The sequence below is a fragment of the Trachinotus anak genome, unplaced genomic scaffold (assembly GCF_046630095.1).
Source record: "Trachinotus anak isolate AG129_WGS33_773 ecotype Australia unplaced genomic scaffold, CSIRO_AGI_Tana_v1 ptg000012l, whole genome shotgun sequence".
In the NCBI taxonomy this organism is placed as follows: Eukaryota; Metazoa; Chordata; class Actinopteri; order Carangiformes; family Carangidae; genus Trachinotus; species Trachinotus anak.
In genome coordinates this window covers 24,498,228-24,523,051 of record NW_027273863.1, presented here as the reverse complement: position 1 = coordinate 24,523,051, position 24,824 = coordinate 24,498,228, and the positions used below count along the sequence as shown (strand labels likewise).

At 39.3% G+C, this 24,824-nt stretch overlaps 1 protein-coding gene across 5 annotated transcripts; it reads left to right on the top strand.

The window, feature by feature from the left end:
• The first annotated feature begins 1,901 nt into the window (after positions 1–1,901).
• On the top strand, positions 1,902–15,625 carry ranbp3b (RAN binding protein 3b). 5 transcript variants are annotated; one of them, XM_071491021.1, is made up of 17 exons: positions 1,902–2,080; positions 4,107–4,162; positions 4,924–4,960; positions 5,062–5,139; positions 5,228–5,299; positions 7,614–7,679; positions 7,882–7,974; positions 8,159–8,268; positions 8,617–8,736; positions 8,966–9,066; positions 9,169–9,244; positions 9,353–9,449; positions 11,763–11,887; positions 11,981–12,101; positions 12,827–12,969; positions 13,589–13,784; positions 14,437–15,625. In XM_071491021.1, exons 1-17 carry the CDS (start codon positions 2,059–2,061, stop codon positions 14,478–14,480), a joined length of 1,557 nt encoding a protein of 518 aa, XP_071347122.1. In that variant the 5' UTR covers positions 1,902–2,058; the 3' UTR covers positions 14,481–15,625. The 5 variants fall into 5 exon arrangements, with proteins under 5 accessions (XP_071347122.1, XP_071347121.1, XP_071347120.1 ...); XM_071491020.1 differs by having other exon boundaries at positions 11,760–11,887; XM_071491019.1 differs by lacking the exon at positions 1,902–2,080 and adding an exon at positions 2,131–3,386.
• The last annotated feature ends 9,199 nt before the right edge of the window (positions 15,626–24,824 follow it).

Sequence of the window (24,824 nt, the reverse complement as noted above, 5' to 3'; positions counted from 1 at the left end):
AAACATTTCATAAATGTTTATGTAGGAGTCTTTGATTTGACCCATTTTCTACAGAAGAGAAACAGTTTATTGGAAAGAGAAAGTGAGGGATTGGGTTCATTCTGCGACAGAGAGCAGCTGTGATTGTAATAATTGTTTTAATCCCATTATCACAAGATCATAAAGTGATTTTGCCATTATGTCCAGATGACAACACCATTTTCTGATGATAACTTCTTAACTGTCTTGTTATCGCAATTAAAAAAAAAACAGCTGGTATGGCAAGTTTGACAAAATCATATCAGAAACATAGCATTTTAAAGACCGTGGAATTAGAGGAATGAAGCGAGCATGTCCTAATTTACAGTCGTTATGCAACAGTTTATGTTGCTGTGAAGAACTTAATGAACTTTCCAACACCAAGATTACAGGATTACATTAGATTACAGGGCGGAAATGAGATGGTTATGTTAAGTGATGCTACGTTATGTTGTGGCCACCGAGGTGTTTACACAAGCTGATACAGAACAATGTGAAGACTGTGTGTGGACGAGGGAGGTTAACCTTCAGTTTAAAATGCTTGTTTGACCTCTAGTGGCGAGTGAAGGGACCTGCATCGCATTTACAGTCTAAAAATCAAGCAAACCCAGAGCTTTAAAAACTGCCATATGAAAATAGCCTGATGAGACAGTAGCGCTCAGAGAAGACAGACTGGAAAGGGTCCCAATCTGGATTCATGCTCGCTCAAATTTCTAAGCTTTTTTTTGTTTTCAGCTCTGGGAACCAATCAATCTGCAGAACGGCCCCTGATGTCTTCATGTTTCATTCACAGCATAGTGAATGTGGCCCCCAAAAAAGGTACCAAGGCAGCAGTAAAACAAAGCTGAAAAAAGTTTCAAAAAAGGCTCTGTAAATGTTTTACGAGGTAGAAAATGTGTTCGTGTTTGTTAGACTTCGAGGACACCGAACACTGTGAATGAGTCAACTGGCTATCTTTGATCAAATATATCAATGGAGGATCATTTGTATTCCTCATTACTGCAGACTATCTCTCCGGTTGAGTTTTGATTTTTTATTTCCTTTCATCAATCTCCACGGGGGCATGAAAATATACAAACATGAACCCCTCACAGTGAACATGTTTATATCGTAGTCATGTGGAGTGTTTTTGGTGAAATGCCAAAGAAGTGCACACATGGTGACTACAGGAGGAACGTGAGCCATGCCCTGTTTGTTTACCTTCACATGACTGGCTACAGCAGCACCTGTACGGTGGTACTCCTGGGGAAGGCTGTAGAGCTTCAGCGGAAACTGCTTTTAGATAAATATACAAGGATAACAGCGTAATGAAGACTTGAATGGCCCTCAGTCTGAAGTGACACACATTCCTCCTCAGTTCTTTATAGTGTAGGCTATAAATTCATGTACTTGTGACTCATCTCTTCTTATGACCCCCTCCCTCCTCTTCACATGTTATTCCTCAGGAACCGGCAGTAATTTATCGTTGCCCTCCGGACAGGTTTCATCTGTTTACTGTGTGTGGTTTCTTCGCTGTAAGCAGAATGTCATCGACAGTTTGTCTCATTTCTCAATACCATGGGTCAGTAATGATGATGACAACCGATCTGGTTATTAGCTGTGGGGTGAGTTTGAAAGGCCCATTAAAAAGCCAGAAAAAGGACTTTGTTTGCCAAAATGCTCTTGTTTGGGGTCAGTAGTTAACTTTATGTGTGTCACCAAGTGGTGAGTCAATTACACAATAGCAGGTAAGACTTTTTAAATGGTGTAACATGTCTCCAGGGGCCTGAAGAGCTGCTGTAGTGGTAGGTGAGGCTCTCCAGGTGAACTTCAGGCTGTTCCTGGGGGCTGGTCGGAATATATTCGATTAAAAACATACACACTGTGAAAGGTGAGGGCAGGGGGTGCTCTTGTGGCTCACTGGAGGGCAGAGCAGGGGGCAGCGGGTCGCTTAAAAGCCCCGGTGAGCGGTGACACTGCGCTCCCTGCCGCTGAAAACGCCTCAGCCTCGGCTTGTGTTATCTGCGCGGTGGGTTGTGGGTGTGTGAGCGTCGAAGTAAAATGGCGGACTTGGCAAACGAAGGTGAGTGAGTGGCAGTGTGAGAAAAACTACCCCGCCGCTGTGGCGTTTTCAACCGGAGCCTGTGTGCTGTCCGCATGTTTGATAGCCGACATGAAACCACATGGCCGCATGTTAATGGCGAGTTCCGACGAATTGCGAGCTCCGCGGGGTTTACAATACTACATCGTTAGCAAGCAGGCTAACAGTGCTAACGGCTGGGCTGTGTGTAATACCTGGAGTGCCTCGGAACGCCCTCGAACGCTGCCGGCCACTAGCTGGCTCACTAACGCTAGCACCCGGCTATTTATAGTTGGTGTGTTTTTGCCTTTTGTGGCGAGCTAAATGATCCAATGTGGATATTAACCCCAAGCCTGTGTGGCTAAAGGTGAAGGGCTGTGCTCCTGACAGAACTGGCGTGCAGAAGCGGTGCCAGGTTGTCGCTTTGTGTGAGAGGAACTGTTTACAGCGTAGCATCCTCCTCGGTGGTTAATGTAGTTAGCGCTCGGCTGCTTGACGCTCATTTAGGCGCGTAGAAAGAGAAACGTCAGGCGGGAGGCAACGCTTTGGTGTAATCACTGCATCCTTTACATCTGCTCTTTATTCCCGCTCAGATTTGCTTGCCATCATGTCGATCTGTGGACTGTGGGAGAATTCAGTGAGGATCTTAGTGTCCTTGCATGTCGGGCAAGATGACTCATGCGGGATGGAGCGCATTAGCAAGCTAACTATAGCCAGCAAGCTAAGCTACATTCTGCTTTAAGGAACAACCTGTGGCGCCGAGTATTTGCTGGAATGGGTCAGATACAGTAGATGCTAGCTGGTTAACATAAGCCGGGAACATTTCGGGCTCATTGAATATCTGAAGTGAATATCAGCATTGTACGCTGTAATTCTCACATTCATTAGCTAAGATAGCTAACTGCACGCTGCTGAGAGACACAGAGCTGAGTGTTTAATTGTAAAAAAAAAAAATATATAGGTCACACAACATTTTCATGTTTTCTGCCAGTAAATGTGCTTCACACGTAAACAGACAGTGTTAGCTTGGTGGGTCTGTGATAGAGATGCTGGATGTCGGTTCAATAAACAATCCTTGCTGTGTGTTGTCGTCTGGCTGTTACCGCATGTATTTATACCCCGGCAAGGCTCACAACGACAGCGATGCTACACCTGCTCAGTGTAACAGGCCCAACCCAGACAGAGGAAAACCTTTGTCTGCTAACGTTATAGGATTACACATCTTAGAGGGGTTACCGTGTGAAGGTAGACGCATTAAGTGGCCTGAGGTGAATTAAAATGATTACCTGCGCTGGAGATTGCCGGTTTTGTAAGTTATGACAATAGCTTATTAGCAGTAACATAATATTTGTGGGTTTTAAAAAAAAAAAAAAAAAAAAAAATCCCCCTTTTGATTCTGAAAGTAGGAAGAACTGCAGTTTGACCATATGGAGTTTCTGACAGTTTAATGGCTGTTTGATTCATGGTTATTTACACTTATTTCTTTTTATTTGTCAGTTTGTCCCATTGCTTTGGTTATTTTAGGATTGTTTTGTTAAGGACACCATTATGACATCTGTCTTGATACTAAAAGGATTGCACAATGAACTGTGGTACATTCTAATATTGACTGAAATTAGACATTGCTTAGCATTATAGTGAGGTATTTACTCAAGTCACCATGGTCAGATTATTTCACACTTCCCTCTTTCATACTTTTGACCCAACTAAACCTGACATTTATCTGTCATAGAGTCTGCCTAGCATAATGTTTTTTGGAGGATTTGTGGCGTCATATGTTAATACCCCTGGGATGTATTGCTGTGCATTGGAATTTCCTGTAATATTATGTGCTAGATTGCTGATTAGTACTGTTGCCTATAACCTTCTAGGCCTATCGACAGTCATGCAGTTACTGCTTTTAAGGGGGAAACTCAAGGCCAACTAAGGAGGAGGACTTAACTATTTTTTTCCAACCATAAAACATGAATATGACTGCTGTTCACCTAAAGTAGTGCTTGGATGACTAGCCTACATCTTCTCTTAACAGACAAGCCTGCCATAGCGCCTCCTGTGTTTGTTTTCCAAAAAGATAAAGCACAGAAGGTAAGTTTCTCTATGTTATGCTATGTTATTCTCTATGTTATAGTATCTAAGTCTTTCACTATTAGCAGAACTGTTAAGTGGACTTTATAAAAAGTCAAAAGCACTTAGTTGGCAGTCTTTAGCTGCACCTGGCTAAAACAACTGCAGTTTAATCCAACAATCTCACCCTCGTGAGGTTTATAATGTCCAGTTTTTATTAAAATTGTTTTAAGAAGGTGTTGATTCAACTGGATGATAAGTTTTGTGTATGTAGTTTGTGGTGCTGTCGAATTATACCACGATATACAGAGATTTGTTTCCTACCCTCACTGATATAAATAGGGTGGAAAATAATAGAAACACCTGTCCGTATAATGCAGTACAGTTCAACAGCCCCACATTTTGCAGCCTCCACAATTTTTGTACAGCTGAATCAACACCTCTACTAAACAATTTCAACACAAACTGAACACTCTAACCTTAACAGAGGTAGGATTCATTACAGGACTGCTGTATTGGATTGCGTTCGTTTCTGAAAGGTGCACTAAATAAACTGCCAACTGAATGTATGTTGACCTCGTGTCAAACACATCTTGCTTGAATTGATATCACTTCACCTTTATCCACTATTGCACCTCCAGACAGAAAATCACTGAGCTCAAGCATAATGCAGCCTAGCATTATTTTTTTTATATGTCCTTAATTTTCTAATGATTTCAATGAGAAGAACCATTCTTTTGGGAGAAATAATAACAAAAGAGACTTGTTGTGTTTTCTTTAAGCGATCTGCGGAGGGCTCGAGTGCAGAGGATGGAGAAGGTAAATTCAATGGCCAAACAGGCCACTTTTTCAGTTAACATGATCTTTCTCATAGATTTATTTTTACTGGAATAGTACTAATATTTTATGGTCACTTTCAGATTCAGATAAAGATGAGGCAAGCTATTGCCCCCCAGTGAAAAGGGAAAGGACCTCATCATTCCCACCCCCACATTCTGGTAAGGGCATGAGGTGACTAAACTTGATTACTTGTGGTGTACGCATTGATTTGTATGCTGACTGCAATGCTTGTCTGCTACTTTGCAGTTCCCAAGAACAATGTATTCATGCCCTCAAGTTTCTGCCAGTCTCCTACTGGGAACTCTGACTCTGAGCCAGGTGAGACATCTTGACCGCCATTAGTTTCTCTCCACAACTTAAAGGCCCCATGTAGTAAAAAATCTTTGTTTCAAAGGTCAAACATAATTTTTAACAGTTGAAGACAACAAACTCAATAAATGAACTAAGACTGGTAAACAATAACTTTTTACTTGCCCAGTGATAATACATCAGAAATATTTTTTAAAGTTAGTTTTTTTGTTTTTGTTTTGTTTAATTGTTCATCAAAAGTTGCAAATAAGATGCCAGAAGTTTTACATATTCTGTGCCTGCAAATGCAAAAATGAAACTAAAAAATGCAAAACACAGCTTCCACTGGCACGTTTGGACATTTTCAGGAATGATTTTAAACACAAAGCGAATGTATACCGAAGATGAGTGCAATTGTAAAGTTGAAATAAACAATATATTTCCTGCCCCCCTTTATATGTAATATACGTTTGATTGAGAAAAGGTTATTCTAAAGGAATTTGTGCCTCCTCTCTGTCTGCCTCTGGCTAAACCAGTGATCTGTGTCAGTTTGTGGCATGAGAACAGAAACCCAATCGCCAGTAATTCAGAGAAGACTACTTCATTATGGGAACATTATGACCTTGTATGACCCATGGCCATCCCTGTACATAATATAGTTCTGGTCTGCATTATGAATGTTAGAACTGCTGAAGTTCTGATTTTAAAATTTATGATACCTGTATTTGAAAAAAGTTAATGTTTACCTTGATATTGGTAAAGGTAGAGGATTAAATATAAGATTCCTCAGTGTTGTGCTGGGAGTTGGCTGCAGTTTGTGTAGTACTACTGAACATGTCAGAGGAATGATTTATTAGGGATTGTAAGGCAGTTGTGTTTTGTGCCGGTGTGCCACTGTGCCTAATTTTATATAGACCTCACATATTGTTGCTTTTCCCAGATTTTTGTGGGAAAATCTTCATGTGTCTGTCTCCTTTTAAAGGCAAAAAAAAGAGCATTGGGGTTCGGGACTCAAATTTGGCAGTACAAGCTGGGGTCAGTCAGATGTTAATTGGATGTTGGTACAGAATGAGTTTGGGTCTCAATTCCATGCCAGTGCTATCTTTTTGATGTGGTTTGGGTAAAACTCAGAATCAATCACATTTATTACACAACAGTTGGTAGTGCACTGTTAATCATGTACAAGAGAACGTTTGTTATGGTCCACCACATGCATTTCATCAGAGGGGTTATCCAAAACTGATCAGTGCCAGTGAGGCCTTTCTGTCATTAATATATAAAGTGGTGCAATCACCTTAAACAGGGTCAGGTTTACACAGGGAAGGAGAGACAAGATGAGAAATGTATTATTTGGTATTTTTGGCAAAGAAAAAAAAACACACTGTGATTTACTGAAATTATTACTGCAGTGGGAATGTTTGTGTTTTTGTGAATTATTTAAAGTAAAATGTTTTTATGTTGGAAAGATGAAATACCCCATCAGTTTTTGCCTTGGATGAATCTCGTGTTTTTTGTTTGTGTAACTGGTGTTTTTAGTGACTGGCCATAATTCTCACCAGCTCAGCTGTTCAGAGGTGCAGGGGGTTGATGTCACCATTTAAGACAGCTTTACAGAGAGGACGGGGCATCACCTTGAGCAAACAAACAGGATATAATTGATAACCATTTCAAGCTTATTACATGAAAGCCTTATTTGAAAGTCAAAGATGAATAGAGCAAAAATAAAACATAGTTGGTTGTAAAACAACGTAGATACAGAAGTAAGTATGGCAGGTAGAAGCTCTGCAAAATAGCAGACATAATAATTTCAACCTTTAATTTAACTTCCAAGCTGGTGGGTTTTTTAAATTCTGTTAATTTGGACATTGAAAAACTGTTTAGATTGCTTGCGTGGTTGTTTGTTATTGTTGCACAGCTGTGTCCTAGGAATTAAAGTCTGGGCTGGGGATAAAAAAAAAAGAAAGAAATCAAAGTTCATTCAACATGAATGTTTGCTAGACACGGGAATGACCTCATAAATGTTGAGGGAAAAGGGCATGCAGTTTTTATTAGTGCTTTAGGTTTTCTGCTTTAGCACTGATAAGGACCAGGTCATGTCAGGCTACTAAAGCCACTGAGATGGAGAGACAGAGGTAGAAATAGATCGGAGGCTCTAGAGCCCGTTATGTTACAGCACAGGAATTGGATCGCAACACAACTCCTGAGGCTCTACAAGGGTTGCTGTGGTAACTTGCTCTGTGGCTTGAAAAGTGCAAAGACAAAAGGAACATACCCTTTATAAGCTGCTGTGTAACTTTTGGATCTTTTTTTAATGTCTGCCTTCTCTTGTACTCAATCTCACCAGAGGAGAAGCCTGTGGGATTCCGTTTAAAGCCACCAACTCTCATACATGGACAGGCACCAAGTTCAGGTTGGTGTTCGATGTTATTTCCTTTCTTCATATAATATTGACTCACACTCAGTCTATTGAAATGGAAAAAGGGCCTGAACTTGAACCCAGACTTGCACCCTTCTATATGACCCCTCTAAGAAATGGAAATAGTACATCTAGTCTTGAACTTGTACGCCTAGAACTCTTGTTGAGTTCATGAGACAAGTTTGATATTTTGCAGGTGTCCCAAGTCAGAAACCCAAGGAGCAGCAACGCAGTGTCCTCCGCCCTGCAGTTCTCCAGGCGCCGCCCTCTAAATCACATATAGAGTCCAGTGAGTTAGCTTAGAGTCGCCCACCTTCATTATAAAGCATTGAATCCTCCTTAGTCCGATAATTAATTAAATGTTAAATACTAACAACTTTAATAGTGTGTTTTCTGCATGTCCCTTACAGGGAAAATGTCATGTGGGACAGTAATTTATTTTTCTACTTTTTTTTTTTTCTGTACATTTAAAGATTCCAGTTGTGGAACCAATGGTGTGAAAAAGCCATCAGATGGGCCACCTGCGACCCAGTCCCTCTTCCTGAACAACACAGAGCACTCGGCCACCTTGGCCAAGTCACTGGTGAGGAGTGGCTAAATCTTGTTTAAGGCATCAGAGTGGGAGGGAAACCATTAAACTTAAGTTTCTTCACGGAGGAGCTGAAGACTTGTGGTTATTTCTGTGCTCCTGAAATAAGGAAGTATATTGAATCTTGAGACATATTTCTAACAGGTTATGCAAATGTGAGACGTCACATTGATCACAGTATGAGTGAAAGTTGTTTGTCTGAGTTGATTTTTTTTTTTTTTTTTTTTTTTTTTTTTTTTCTGCTCAAGGGTGCAAAGAGTAGTTGTCGTAAAACTGGCAGGTATAAAAATACAGCTGTGAAAATGGATTAAAGTTGACTTTTTTTTTCCTTCCCCATTTCAGAAACATGAAAATGAGGAAGATGGAGCAAGTGGTAACAAAGATGAAGGTGGAAGAGACAAGAAGGAGACAGATGTAGCAATATCTTTTGTGTTTGGTCAGAATATCAAAGACAGAGCAAAGGTGGGTTGTTTTCAGATTGTTCATTTGTTTTACACCTGTCTGTACTATAGAATGAGGAGTCAAACTTTAGGTGAAAACATGACTGACAAAACAGATTAAAACAATTAAAAACGGCAGTCAGAGGAGGGGCTTCTACAGCTTTCCTTGAGATTTAACCCTAAATAGTGAGTTACCTACATTTTGTGACACTGAAATTTGAAATTTAACACAAATGTTTATTTTTCTCTAGTTGGAAGAGAACAGTACAGAAGACAAGTCAAAGGATAGTGTGCCACCGGACTCTCAATCAGAGGGCACTAATTATTTCTTACAGTACATCTCTACCCCAAGGTAATGGAATTGTGTCCTCCTTTGAGTATTTTTAGAAACTCATTTTCATTTATGCTTAACTTCATCAACTCACTAATTTTTTTTTCTTTCTTCCCTTTTCAGTTCAAAAAATGCCACAAACAGTACAGACAGTGGGGCAAAATTTGTTTTTGGGCAGAACATGTCTGAAAGAGTTCTGGTGAGTTATACAGCTTGTTACATAGACGTCTGCCTTTTGTCTGATCAGTAAATCTATAATGATTGAGCTTTGAACGTGTTCCAATAACCAGCTTTGTTGTATTTTCAGAGTCCCCCCAAGGGTGAGTCCTCAAATGAGGAAAATAAAGAGGTTTCAGCTACCCCTGCTTCAGAGCCCTCATCACAGGAAACCACCCCCGAGAAGGGTAAAAACACATCCACAATGATTACTGAAAAAATGTTCGGTGTTTGGCTAGACTGTTAATATATTCAAGAGACACTTGGCTTCACTCCAGTGACGAGCATAACCAACAAAACAAGAACAAAAACGAGACCTGGACTGGTAAAATAATCAGTTCAACTGAAACTGACATAATCCTAACAGAAATAGTCAGTGAAGTATGTCTTCATCAACTGGGCAAGTTGGATTAAGTCTTTTAATATTAGCATCAAATTTAGTTGGGAATTGGTGTTTGATTAGCGCTCTGTAAGGAGCCGTGGGTGTAATAAATATTTCATCTGTAATCTGAGATGCAAATTTCACCCCACTAGCGATATATCCCAGCCATTTCCTTTAACATTAAGGCAGTTTTCTCTGTGGAAAATTGAAGGTTTGAAGGACTTGCATGTTTTCTCACAAAAGAGAGTGTGTAACTGCCCCTTTTCCTTCCCATCAGATTGACAGTTTATTTACAGCGAATACAAATTCACTGTAAACTACTAAATAGGAATAATATTTAATATATATATATATATATATATATATATATATATATATATATATATATATTTAATAATATATAATATTTGCGTGAGAGAGAAGTGAATTCAGATCATTAGAAATTATAACCTGCATGTTATGGGGAAAAACAATAGATTACAAATTTAACAATACTGCATGACTTGATTTGATGAATCTGTTTGAAGCATTGGAGGCAAAACAGTTGATCAGTTTCCATGGGTTTTCATGGAAAACACGTGGAAAATGAGAGAAAAAGTTAAATGTCCTGGAAAATTATTTCAGCGTTCTCCTATCTTCAGGCAAGGTCATGTTCAGGATCATGTTGATGTTGAAATGGTAAGCTAGTTTATGGACAACAGTAATTTGAATATCAGATGCGTCATCACGTGCGTGCAGGTCGGTGTGGTTCAGTTGCTGAAGTGGACGAGCCTGCTAGCTTGTTTTGTCTTTTGCTCAAGTTTAAAGGTTTGTGATTCAACTCTGGCAAGGAGCAAAGGTTGCAAATGTGTGTTGGGCATTGCTGAGAGTTGGATAATGATAAATGGCAAGCCAGGGTCAATACAATGAATTGGAGCCCAACTGCAAGTTAAACACCTAACTCGCTAACAGCACTTTTTACTTTGCTAGCATCTGTTTTAGTGTCAATTTAATGCAATTTTCAGGTAAAACATACCATAAGATGACAGTGAATATTTTTTTAAACTTCCATTGTGGTGGCCCATCATCTGCTAAAATGGTTATATATATTTGTATTTTTTCATGTCTGTGAAATATTCAGATTAAGCCTAGACAGACAACTGTAATGAAAGGTGTCAATATTATGTGATATTGCTGGTATGATGTCAATATGACTATCAACGGGCCTTCTCCCTGTCTATTTTTGACAGCGACGCGTGCGTCATTTGTGAAAAATTAGCAAGATGTGTAATCTCTAGATCAGGCGAGGAGTGAGACGTGCATCTCAAGCAGGCAGTGTGTCTCAAACCCGTTAACATGGACGCCAAAGTGAAAACCAAGACGTTCCACAGTCACCACACAGCCAGTCTTCCTGGCCTTAAGTCTTAGCTTCCTATTACTAGTAAAGGGGCTAAAGTGTGATAAACTGATAAAGAGCCAGCACCAGTAAATAATCTTAGCCAATTTGAATCATACATTTGGCTATGTAAAGTTGAGTCTGAGATTTGTCAGTAGGGAAAATTGTAGGCTACTATTGTGTTGTTTGTGTTCAGGGCAAGCAATGGTTAATGTAAAAAGAAGAGAGTCAGGTTATAAATGGACAATAATGGTAATAATGAGAGTTTTTATTTACAGCTATGTGACAAAGTTCTTGTGATTAATTGATTGGAACATATTGGTTTGTGGTGTAAGCTAGATCATCACTGAAAAGTCCTGGTAAATGATCTCTAGACAAGAGTGAGAACCCTGTATTGTGCATACAGTTTTGGGGATTGACAGTGACTGTCCACTTTGTCCAGTGACAATCAAAAGAAATTCAGGATTTCATAGCTGCTGCGTGCTCAGGCATCCGTTTATGTGGGTGCAGAGCTCAAATGGCTCTGTTCTGCAGCGTCCTTTACGGCTCTGGTGTAAGTGATGGACTGTTTTCTTCACAATCAGCCTACAGCACTGAAAAATTTATACAGAGAATATTGTTTCTGTGTCGGTACAGGAGAATGAGAGACTTCTTCACACATGAATTGTTGATGAAAATTAAAGTGCCCCAATATTGACAACTTGAGCAAGGTGTGAATTTCTCACCTTTGTTTGATCTCAGCAGTGAACAGCGTGTCAGAGTCTTTGGAGGAGTCTGCAGCAGCATACACCAAAGCCACAGCCAAGAAGTGCATCTTAGAGAAAGTTGACGTCAAAACTGGAGAGGAATCAGAAAGCAATGTTTTACAGGTAGAGGGTGGGCTCCCTTGATTCAAGACATGCCGTAAATAAACGTGGCAGAAACTATAACAGCCCTTGTTTGTCCTCACTCTTTTCCCACAGATGCAGTGCAAGTTATATGTTTTTGAGAAGACTGCTCAGTCGTGGATAGAGAGAGGTCGAGGTCTGCTGAGGCTCAACGACATGGCATCAACAGACGACGGCACGCTACAGTCACGTCTAGGTAAACATACCTGCAGAAACATCTAGGAAGTGTAAAAATAAAACAACAAAATGTGCACACAGCTTCAGTTTATGGTTTGAATGCTTGTGTTTTCTGGTGGATTGGTTGTGTGTGCCAGATAGATATGGGATTATAGAAAGAGAGAGAGATAACACTTATATAAATAATAACACTTGTCATAATTATTACATTGCCTGATGTTGAACACAAGGGGGAGCCCTTGCCCACGTGACACACTTCTGTGGCCTGGACCCCACAGCATGCTTTAAATACTCTGTATATGTTTGATGGTGTAGAGTATTTATTCATCAGTTACAGAAAAAAATGGAAGACAAAGTCCTTTTACCTGAAGGCCTTACATTTTTTTGCTTTCTTATAAAAATAAAAGTTTATTATGCATGGATATGTTTTGCTTTACAACACTTCTCTCAGGCCATAGGTTCATACCAAATAACATTTCTTGTCACTGTATTTATGCTGATGAACCTATGACTGTAAAATCTTGGCAAGTATTATATTCTCTGTCACCTTGGAAATGGCACTATCTGGAACTTAAGGCCTATACTTATTACTACCAGTACATTACTGGTAGTAATAAGTATAGGCCTTAAGTTCCAGATAGTAGTCAGGTAGAATAACATGGACTAAAAAGACAGTTAAGTGCTGTAGCTGCTTGGGCGTGTTGTTCGTTGCTGATGTTTGTGTCTGTTGTTAAACTTCTGCAGTGATGAGGACCCAGGGCAGCCTCCGGTTGATCCTCAACACTAAACTTTGGCCCCAGATGCAGGTGGACAAGGCCAGCGAGAAGAGTGTACGAATCACTGCCATGGACACAGAGGACCAGGGGGTCAAGGTCTTCCTAATATCGGTATGTATGGAAAACTTGAAGCTAGGGCTGTGCAATATTTATGTTGAAAGAGGAGATACTCAGACATCCACCTGAGGGACTCACTTTCAGCACAAACACAGCACCTGCCCTGCTGTTAGGACTTCTTGACTGTTCAGTTGGTGCACGTTGCAATAACTTGATTTTCATTAGGTAGACATTTTATACATTGGGCAAAAAAAAAATGAATTGACTGAATTTATTTGATGTATTGCTTGTACATATATGATATCATATTTACCTCAACTGCAGAGACAATCAGGCTTTATTATAAACAAACTTACAGAAGTCACCTCTTTTAAAAAGAGGTCTTTACTCAGCATGAAATCCATCGGTACCACAGCTTAGTCATGCAATACTCACCTCTTTGTTGCTCTGAATTTCTCTTTCAGACAGAAATATTGTTTTCATTCACTACTGGTAATGAAATTCAACACCTCCTTCTTAGATGTTTCATATTAAAAGCCTTCCACTGGCTCAAACATCATAATCCTCGCTTTTCAGGCAATCTTTGAAGCAGTGTAATGAAAGAGTGTGAATGTTTGTTTGTTTTTCCTTTGTGGCTGATTTGTATCTATCTACCCATGTCTCTTTACCTCAGGGTAGCTCTAAGGACATAGGTCAGCTGGCTGCAGCGTTACATCACCGTATCTTGGCCCTGAAGAGCAGGGTGGAGCAGGAGCCCGAGACCCCGGCAACAACCATCCCTGAGGCCGAGGTACCACAGTCCAATGAGGACGACAGCGACGAGGAGGGCAATGCCTCTGCCTCTGCTTCAGCCTCCACTCCTGCTACAAGTCAGTGATTTTCATTTCTTAGTTCAAGTGTGCGTAAAATAAATTATTGAGCGTTTATTCTATTGCTGCTTTAGATTTTTTCCTGTTTGTTTGTGCCACATTAGTTTGCACTGATATATTCAGGTGGCAGTTTATTAGGTATGCCTAGCTAAAACCTAAGCAGTCTAATACAGGAGTCCTGCAATTAATCCTCCGTTCATGAAGGTTATATTATGTTCATTTTTGTGTCGAAACCGTTTTAGAAAGGTGTTTATTCCACTTCCTGCTCATTTGAGGCTGCAGTTTGTGGTGATGTGTAATTGTATTGTATTGTACAGACAGGGTTTCTATGATTTTGTCCAACCCACTTGTGTACCCTTAATGATGGTAGGCTAACAAACACTTCTGTGTATAATATGATACAGTTCAACAGCACAACAAACTACATACTCTAAATTTTTGTATCATGTATTATTTAATTATTGATGCTGATTTAAAACAAAATAAAAACTGGACACTAAAACCTTCATGAAGGAGGATTTGTTGCAGGACTTGTATTTGACTGCATCAGTTATAGCTAGGTGTACCTACTGAACTGCAACCAGTGTTTACATGAATTGAGACCACTCGCCCTCAAACCAATTCTCAACCTACTGTCACTCCCTACCTGCAGGTAATTCAGAGGGAGGAGAGAGCCAGGCAGCAGGAAGCACATAGCGTCACTCATGGACAGCCTGCTAAGATGCTGCTGTTGAGGCATTTTGCTGTAGGCACCTCCATGGACACCCCTTGACCAACATGGGTCCTCCAGACCAGTACTTTTGGATATTAGAAGTCTAGCTCCAGGAAATAACCCCCTGTGCCGGAGTGTCTCACCCAACTCGTGCAGTTCATCTTCTCTGCATTCAGCGTAATATCTGGAGTCGTTTCTTCCCTCCCTCTCCTGTTTTGTGTTTTATTTTTGTTTTCGAGTATTTTTTCCTCTCCCCGATAGCAAAAATAAAGACTTCAAAGCTTTGGTTTGGGACTTTTCTGCTCATCATATTGATGAGCGTAAGGGTGTTTTCCTCTACATTTTAAAGTATGGCACATGTTAAGACTGCAGTTTCTACTTTGGGACCTTTTTACTCACTCTACAGCCGTACCTCTGGACGCCACACATCCAGAGGAGCTTCATTCACAGTGTATTTGACTAGTCATCCTGTCAGTTGTTCCTACATCAAGTCCAACCCCCCCCTCCCCTCCCCCATCCCTACCAGTCTGTGCGTTAGGTTTTGGCAAATGTAATTTATTTTGGGCCGTCATTTTCATGAGGCATCTCAACACATATGTGCTGTTTGTAATGGCTAGCCAAGACCACTCAAGTTGTCATTAATAGCAGTTTCTTATATTTCCTATTGACCTATATTATAGTGAATAAAAGACTGAAACAATGCAGGGTCTGCTAATGTGAGTTAATGACGTGGACAAAAGGGCAGAAGGATTCACCTCAAATTTTTCTCTAAATCAGTGAGATGTGTTAGTCATTCACTTTGTGGTTTTTCTTTTTCCAAAATCAAGAAAATTAACTCATCAGTCTACATTCTGCATGTAACTGTAATTTCTGTTATTTCATTTCAGTATCCCAAGGGTTTATTGTGTTGATACATTTTTTTTATTTTGAAAATATACAAACTTTTTATCCATTTACACTTGGAAAACATGTTGGAATGAAGACTTAACTTCATGTGTGGAAATTTGAGTGATAACTGTAATATCCTTTGAATGTCATGTACATTTGAATATATCATCATTTAGTAGCGCACCATGTTTTCTCATCTCCTCCAACTGCCCCCTTTACAAAATAAACCATTTTGGACTGACATCTGCCATTTTTCCTTCTGAAATCTGATTACATGTTAAGATCCTGATTTAAAATCCAAATTTTTAAAGTAAGACATCAGCAGAGTGTGATGCACTTTGGCACTCAAAGCCTTAACTAGCTGTGTTAAATCAAAACACCACAATGTTTAACAGCCAAAGAAATACAGGATTTCAACCTTGAACAATGTATAGAATGAGTCATTCATCTGTTTTGTATTCATGTGTTGGGTCTGACTGCACTGAGCAGGAATCATCTCTATAATATACTATGTGCATCTGGCAGAAAGGTTATGAATATTTGATGCACGTGTCGTAGAGGTCCAACACGATCTATACATCCAAACCTGCCGTTGCTCCAAAACTCTCCTTATCTTCCTTTCTCTAGTGATGCAGTGGGAAAGTGTTTTTCTACAGTGTCTCCTGTAAATGACTGCAGCATGTAATGAAAGTCACAAAAAAACAAATTCTGACCTTAGATGTCGAGAAAACAAATCTGTCTGCATAACTTTCAGGGTGGTTTTGCATGAGGCCTTGAAATCCAACACACAGGTTAACCTCCAGTCCCCCTAAATGGGAGTTTTTTTTTTTTAATTAATTTTGATGAGATGCTGATAAAAATTGGGAAGGTACATCTTTATATAACGTAAAGTTGCCTCAATACAGGTTTTTTTATAGGACAAAAGAAACTGAAATAAAAAAACAAGCCATATTAAGTATACAACCCATAAAATCACAAAGTGACAAAATTATTTAAACTGGTGTAATGTGTGATCTGCATTATGTTGCTGTTAAAAGCCTCCCTGCACAGATCTGTTTGAATTAGTCGAGACATTAACGTAGTAAAAGCATGAATGACTTTTTCTGATGTCAAATGGAGCTCAGAATTTTGACAAATGAAATCCTAATTTTTTTTTTTTTTTTATTTGAGTGTGTGAGTGCTATGAGACTGTATGTTTTTACCCAAAATGCCCTGGACTGAAGGCATTACGACGCCACACTCTAGCTCAAGGTTTAAACTGACTGGCGGACCAACACTCACAGTTTAGCGCCTCTGAAAACAAACACAGGCAGGACATGTAAACTCATGATACTGCAGCGACAATGTCAAGCAGCGAGCACAGAGATTTATCATTAGCGTTAATAAACTGTTTGACACAACATTAACAGTTTTTCTCCAGTCAGTATTTGGCACATGAGTAGCCTCGCTGAACAGAAACTGGGATCTGATGCCCTCTTATCACAGCCACTGCAGGAATAACAAGGTTTTCTGAAAAGCAGACACCAAACACCTGATTTTAGTCCAGCCCCTGCTCTTTGTGAAACCCTTGCAGGTCCCCTACAGATAACAACCAGATTTATTTTCCATCCAGCTTCTCCTGAGTTACTTTGTTGATATTTTTAAACCAAGTGGGTGAGCTGGCATGCTGTGCTTAAGTGGCTGCCAACCTTTAAGCTTGTGACCCCTTAATATAAAGTTATTTCTACATGTGGCTCCTCAAGGTGCAAGAGCTGAATCCTAAAAGGTAAAGCCACACAGAATTTCCCAAAAAATGAAAAAGTCAGGAACAGGAACACGCTGTCCCAGTGATTTACAGTACCGCACATAATGGTTTACATCTTGTCAAGGCAGTGGTACCTCAGTTCTCAGGTTTCAGTACTGCTCACAACATATTCTTAACGTAAATGTAAACACAGTTTATTTTATCAACAATTTGTAATCTTGTAATTATATGATCCTATCTACATTTAAAGTGGTTTTGAAATATTGAACATCCTGGATAGGAAACTGATGTATAGCCAAGCTCTTTTTTTGTGAAATTTGGTCAAAATCTGATTCTTTTATACATTTTTTTTTTTTTTAATATGCACTTTTCAGATAGAGTCATCTAAAACTAAGAACTATTTTTTTTGCTTGGAATTATAAGGATCTGCTTCGGCAGGAGATAAAAAACACAATTTTCTTTTAAAAAAAAGTTGACCTTTAGTCTTTTAATACACCAAATCAAAACTTAAGCAACATACTTTATTTTAGACACTAAACCATTTAGTCAAATCTAAGACAGATTTAAATTGGCAATAAAGTTCATAAACTATTATAAAAAATTAAACATTAATATCAACTGCTAATACTTTCCATTTTAGATTCTCCTTCTGTTTGCTGCTGCGCCTGTTGTCAGCTGTTCGTCGCTTTGCTGCTTCACTGCTCTTCACTTCTTAAGCTTCAATCTCTGCCTGAACATTTCTGCTTGGACAAGCTAGAGTCACTTATCACTGTCAGAGTCTGAACTTTGGATGTAATCCTAGTGATCAGTTTATTTCTGCTTAAGTACACAAGTTACAAGCAAAACAGGCACAAACTCAGCTAGGCATGTCCGTGTTGCTGTGAAATCTTTTGAAACTAGTAATAAAGTACAGATTATATCTCATATTTCTAATAAAACCCCCATCATAACTTCTACAATCTTAAAACTCTGAGTTGATAATAATGACATTAATATCTAACAATTAGCAATTAACATTAGCATTAACCTTTTATCTGTCAAGACTTCAAGCATAATAGCTAAAGCTAAAAACAGCTTTTCACCAAGTTCAAAAAAAGATTAAAAATGACTTTCAACTGAGTTGGTGTCATTTACAATGTTTGTAATCCAATCATCAACTGTGAGCCTTCAACAGTTTGATGTTGGACAGTTTCGTGATGTCTTCAGCTCCTTCAACAGAGCAGTAAAATAAAAAGTAGAGTAGAGAAGCAGAACCTGATGTTCTCCTGTGTGGAATCAGACTGAGATTTTTCTCTCCTGTGGGATGAAATTTCATGAAAAAACAAACAAACAAACAAACAAACAAACAAAAAGAAACCTCTTGCAGTCTCTTGTAGTCTTTGCTGATTTCGGGCCATTTTCCCCTAAAAGGAACTCAGCAACAAAGTAAACACAGGAAGTAGAGTTAGCAGCATATTCAAAGCTGGCTTCACCTGTTCAGCAAAAGCATGTTGCATAGTAACACAACTGTTTTTCGATTGTATTTCACAAGATGTTTTTTTTTTTAATATGGAGGAAAATAAACGTCATTTTGTGAAACTTTCTTTTCCCAAACTCATAACTACTGCGGCACAGGGCCAAGACGCAGTATTACTTTGATATCGTGTTCTTCATTTTGATGTGTGACACACCTGAACAATGTAAATGGAACAACCTACAGCTAACCACAAGCTAACGAAGTGCACATCCAAAGATACGATCATACAACAAAACACAGGTCAAGACGACGGGGAAATATATCCTGCCTGAATCACCGGCTTGCTTTCCAAGTCATCGCTCATGTGTTCAGGCGTTTCTGTGCCCTCCGGGTCCTGAGCTCGTTTTCAGGCCGCTCCTCTCCGCCGTCTCCCGGCTATGCTAGGCTAACGTTAGCACCGCTGGCGTTAGCCTCGACCGTTAGCTGTCCTCCTCAGGGGACAGCGGCTCAGCTTCACCCCTCTCACCTTCCGCTTGTTTCTTGGTACAAAAAAAAAAGGTTTAATTAAGGGTATTTCCTGAGGCACAGCTAACTAATAGCTAACTTTCTAGCATCTTTTTTTCCCTTCAAGCTCGCACTTTGCGCCTCTCTACGCTGGATGGTCTTTAATGTTGATATGGCGGTTGACCTTTGACCTTACTTGCTAAAGCTACTTTACAAAACATCAAACTAAGATTATAATCATCCTACACAGAAAAACGCATTTACTCCAATATTTTGAAAACTAAAATATTTCACACATTTAAAAGATTAATAAAAAAAAAAAATCTTTGCTCTGGGCATGGTATTGACATTACATTTATTACAGACTTTCATTCAGGGAGCCTGCAGACATAAGTGATCTCCTCACTTCTCTTCTAGTGCCACCATGAGGTTCACATGTGGTTTGAGTGTGTTAACACCTATTGGATGGATTACCATGAACGCTGGTGCAGTGAAGTCATGCTCAGAATAACTTTGGACATCCCCTGACTGGTCATCCAGGCTGCAATGAGGTAAAAAAAAATACATTGGTCCAAAAAGAGATGGTGAACATGGTAAATTACACTGCCACTGTGTTAGCATTAAACACCACAGTGTCTAAACAGCCTCAGAGTCATTAGCAGGGCTGTGTAGCTCTCATTAAATATATTTGTCTGGAGGCACTAAAATTATGGCCAACCTAAGTATTTAATGTTAACTGAGGAACAGTAAAAATGTTCTTTGATGTAGCCGCTCACACAAAATGTTCTTCTCTGCCTCTGCACAGAATTAATTTGTATTGTTTCAGATCAAATGAATATTCAGACTGTGTTTTTCGGCCCATTAAATGCAAATGACGCAGTGTAGAATTGCATTACTTCAGACCAGGTGGAAGCTGTCGGAAAGTGATACCTCTCAGTTGCAGCAGCTCCTGAATTTCCGTAGACTTGGACAAGTTTCAAGCCTATACATGTCATGATGTCAGAATAAGAAGCACCTAATATGCATTGTTAAACGTGTTAAGGACCAGGAGTGAATCCCTTATGTCATTACTCAAACAGCTTCTTTTAAGAATTCCTTAGGCACGGTGGACAAATTACACCTGCTAACACTACACTCATTCCTCTTCTTCACCCAGCCGGCTCTGGTGTTTTGACTCATTCAGAGTTAAAAGGGAGTGTAAAATTCAATATAACCGCTATAGATGCCACATTTTTAAGACTCGTTATCACCTGTGAGCCGAAGCATGTTTACAAAAGACCGATCTGTAAATGAGTCATCCAGTTTTAGTCAACCTGGGGAGTTTTGGCAACGCTTTAAGGGCTATCATGTCAGTGTGGATTAAGATCAGGGGGAGAAGTTGATCAAAGATTGGGATGAAAATACTTAAAATAAGAATGTGTGTGAGTGCTAAGATGGAGGCGGGGGAGTGGATGAGGAGTGTTGTTTTTATGTCAGTGAAGAGAGGTAAATATATCAAAGTCATATTGTAGTCGTCCTTTGAGCAGGTTGGGTAAACAACAAAAACCACATAAAAAAACAACCAAAACTAGAGAAACATTTATATGATCTCCCATAAAGAACCTCTGATGATTCTTTGTGTCTTCTATTTCCTTAGAAGGAATCAAGTAATTCCTAAGAGGGCTGGGAAAGCAAGAATCACTGCACGTGACTTTGTCAACTATGAGGAATTTACAAGAAGCATCCTCTCCAGGGTGGAAATTTTGTATAAATAAAGTATGATTACTAACCGGAAAGAATGAGGAGCATGACATGGATTTTACTTTAAAGTCCAAACCTAATTTAACATATAAATAAATAAATTACTCAATAATCAGATATGGTTCCACGCAATTCTTGGAGTCTGCAGATAGTCCCAATGTTCAAGGACGTTGAAGAGACAGACACAGCAGAAACTAATGTTTTGTCTGTTTCCCACGCTGTTACCCTGGGAATATCTATCACTGACATCACATTTAAAATATGCAATATACATTGAAAGTGGGCCTTTCATTTTTCAGTTGGTCAGACCTAACCTAATGTTAGCTGTTTGCCATGCTCATGAAAGAATTGCTTTATTATCTAGCAGCTGCATTAGCAGTGTCTTCTTGCATCTCCTTAAAGTTTGTGTGTGTGCCATCACATAAGCTGCTGAAATGAGACATCTCATCCATCCCCTCTACTCTGTGTTGATTTCAGATTAAACTGTAACCACAGTTTGCTCTGTGATATTATAAATACTCCTTCCAAACACAGCTTGGATTGACAAGTGGGCAAAGACACCTGTCCTGTTGTCTCAGAGGTGCAGGGCCACATATTCATTGTGTGTTAAGTGGTTTGTGGTTATTTGATTCATTGCAAATTAGCTTAGGGATATTTACCACTAAAGCAAAGTATCACCTGAAAGAATAACAGCAGTTAAGGGTGACTTTACACGCTGTTTTCACTTTGTATATTTCATTTTCTTTTACACAAGGTGTAGTTATCAAATAATGACACTGGTGGTTCCATGACCCGCAGGTTACATCCTGTATGTTAAGTATATCAGTTAGTTGAAATATCTGTTAAAACTTCTGTACTTTTACTTAAGTAACAATACAGTATTTTTATATTTACAGCGATACTTTTACATAAAAGGATCTGAGGTGTGATAATTAAAACTTTATTTTTTGTATTCTTTTACTATTGTTTAATATTTCATTTAATTATTTATTCAACTCTTAGGCTAATTACAGTACATTATTGCAAGAGACGGCCATATTAATCCATGACACTTGAATATGACCTACAGTTAATCCATTTATTATTATTATATTTTAAACTGTTGTTATTCTGTTATTCCACAAGGGGGAGCTGTGAAGTGAAAAAGTTACAGTGTTAACTTAATTACCAAACAGATACTGTACTTTCTAATACTGGAGGATTTATTGGTGATGGTAGATTCCCTCAAGGTTCCTCAGCACAGATGTTGTAATCACAGCCCTCCTCCCTCATGGTCATAAATATATGGGAGCAACAGGGTGTCTGAAAAATCCTGGATAGTAATAAAAAATCCTGGATGGTCTTGAAATATTATCCTTTGAGAAGATGACTCTACTCATGACACAGTCCTAAGGTGTCCAGATGCCAAAAATATCAAATAAGGAGAAAGGAAGGTCCTGCAAACCAAAAACAAAGCATGCACAACCATCTTTTCTGAACATTTGAAAAGTTAAATAATATGATTTACATTTTAAATTCAGTTGTACCAACTGCAAAGGGCTTACTATGATTTTTTCCTTCCATATTCCATTTAACTTTTTATTGTTATTTGCTTTAAAAATTCTGTGTCGATGAGATGTGTGAGGATTTTGAATGTTATCCAAATTGTACAGAAAATGCTTGATTGTGGATTTGGCTTTGTTATCTGACCAACAGTGACACATACATGAACATAGAAATAGTTCTAGTAAATAAACATTTTAAACAATATTTTTAATTAAAGAAATAAAATAATTACATTAACTTTCAAATATAATATAGGATGTGCGTGTAGCAGAGAAGGGGACGGAAGTTGTAAGCCAGAAATCTGCAAGATCATCACTTCCTACAGCCCTCCTGTACTGCACCTTACCCACTTCTCCCTCTGATCTCTAATCCTGCCTAGTCCATCAAATCCTGACACTCCCAATCACCGCCTCACCCCAAAGCCCCTACAAAACACTCACACAACTACCAACACTGAAAGATAAACATCTTGGCACGCACAGCCCTTTTTTTTTTTTTTTTTTTTTTTTTTTTTACATTTGGCTCAAATTGAAAGCATTTTAAGTTTAAGCGCCTCTTCCCTGCCCATACAGTGTTTGAACAGTGGAGCCCTAATATAAAGAAATCCGATGAGAAGGTAGTAGTTCGTAGGTTTCAAGATGTGGAGTGTTTTGAGATAATGAGCCAACAACAGCACCGGAGTTTCCTGAGGCTGAGATAACTGTCATCTTTCCTACAGATGCATGACATATCTGTTTGCATCATCTATAACATGAGAGCAGTTTGTTAAACAAGAATACCTCCTCTTTCCAGAGAGGCAGCTATCAGCAGCATCTCCACAACCATTCACCTCAGGAGGAACCAAGACAGAACTGTTTGCGGAGACTCTGAAAGACGCTGCCTCCGACTGATGAACATCAAAACCAGAAAACAGTAGCTCCTCTGTTCAACCGAACTCACGCCAGCCCGCTCGCAGAAAGGCCGTCATTCTTCTCAGCAGCAGAGAGGGTCCCATCCAAGATCTATTTAGAGACAACGCTGCCAAATTAAGCAGCTTTCGCACTTCTAGTACTAAGGCCTCAAACTGAGACCGGCCAATCAGAGAGCTACGCTGCACCACCAGCAGCCCATCTGCACCCTGTCAGATAAGAGACTTACTCACCTCCAGGCTATAAACGAACACTGTTTACATCATCGATGTCATCACCCATTATGAGTTGAACTGCCAATAGAATAATTTCTCTCTAAAACACAATGTCATTCATGTCATCAGTTATTGATGATTATTTATGTTTAAAGGTTTTAAATATTTATGGATGTGAATGCATGGAATACACAGGAATTGTGAAGGAATATAACGAGTCAACAAGTACATTGCTATGACTTCACACATCCATCTCTATAATAACATGCCATATCTAGGACCTAAATCTTCTAATCTCATTAAAAAACTTAAAAAAATAGAAGGTCTTGATGTAATAATTTCATCTGTACCAAAAAAAGAAAAGAGTACAGCCAAAATGGATTGTGTTAATTCATCTTTGGAGAGTTCAGAGTTGCTCAGGAAGAGGAGAAACACCTGCTTGCTGCAGTTGTTCAGGCTGTTTGGGTCCTCCAGAGTCGCCGCTGCATCCTCCATCCCGCTATCTTCCTCTAAAGATGTCTGAACTCACCAACATGCTGCAGCTGGACATGGGAGGGGGTTGTAAAACTTTGGCATGTTTATTGTAGATCTTGTCAGCGCTGTTACCAACAACAGATGTCTCGTATACACTAACACTATTATGCTCCAACACGCCAGAATGTTGACACGAATGTTGAGGGGGTTTCCTTTAAATCTGCAAACACAAATAATCATTAATTTTTGCACAAATGTGCTTTTCTCCAACCCCGACGTGCAGGCAGCTGACAGTCCAGTTCAACAAGCACAAGGTAGAGGCAGCTTATCCAAAAATCCTACAGGAAAAACACATAAAGGGGAGCATAATGGGTGACGAGGGTTAATTAGGCCTTGCTGAGCATCTTCTCTGTTCAGTTTAAGCCCTTTGTAGGCAAAAATTTTCACTTCTCTCAATTTGGACTTAATTAACGCACATGGCTCAAGGTCTAAGTTGCTATTATCACCCCATGAAAAGGAAAAACAAATAGCGGTAATGATTATTTCTTTGAAAATGTCAAACCACACTCCAAAAGTGGTGCCAATTCCTGTAGATTAATCATACACAGTGGTCAAATGGCTGCCATGTGTTACTACGCAGTTAGATTTTCTCACCGTTTCGCTGTGATTAACCAGCCATCATCTTTTCATTCCTGAAGCTCCAGTGCATCTGCAGACGTTTTGGCTGGAGACCATATACTCCAGTGGCAAGTTGCAGAAATGTCTGTTTATATCAGAGATAAAGTGGTTCCACTTTAATACAGTTATAAACAACAAGCATATTTTCAGTGCTCCAAGTATGAAAACCATATCAG

What these genes read in the sequence shown, in the direction of transcription:
- ranbp3b (XM_071491018.1), top strand. Translation starts at nt 3,356, where the DNA reads ATGATTACCTGCGCTGGAGATTGCCGGTTTT. An exon ending in TAAATCACATATAGAGTCCA is followed by an intron (nt 7,975 to 8,158) that starts GTGAGTTAGCTT and finishes GTACATTTAAAG; the next exon opens with ATTCCAGTTGTGGAACCAAT. An exon ending in TCAAGGTCTTCCTAATATCG is followed by an intron (nt 12,970 to 13,588) that starts GTATGTATGGAA and finishes TCTTTACCTCAG; the next exon opens with GGTAGCTCTAAGGACATAGG.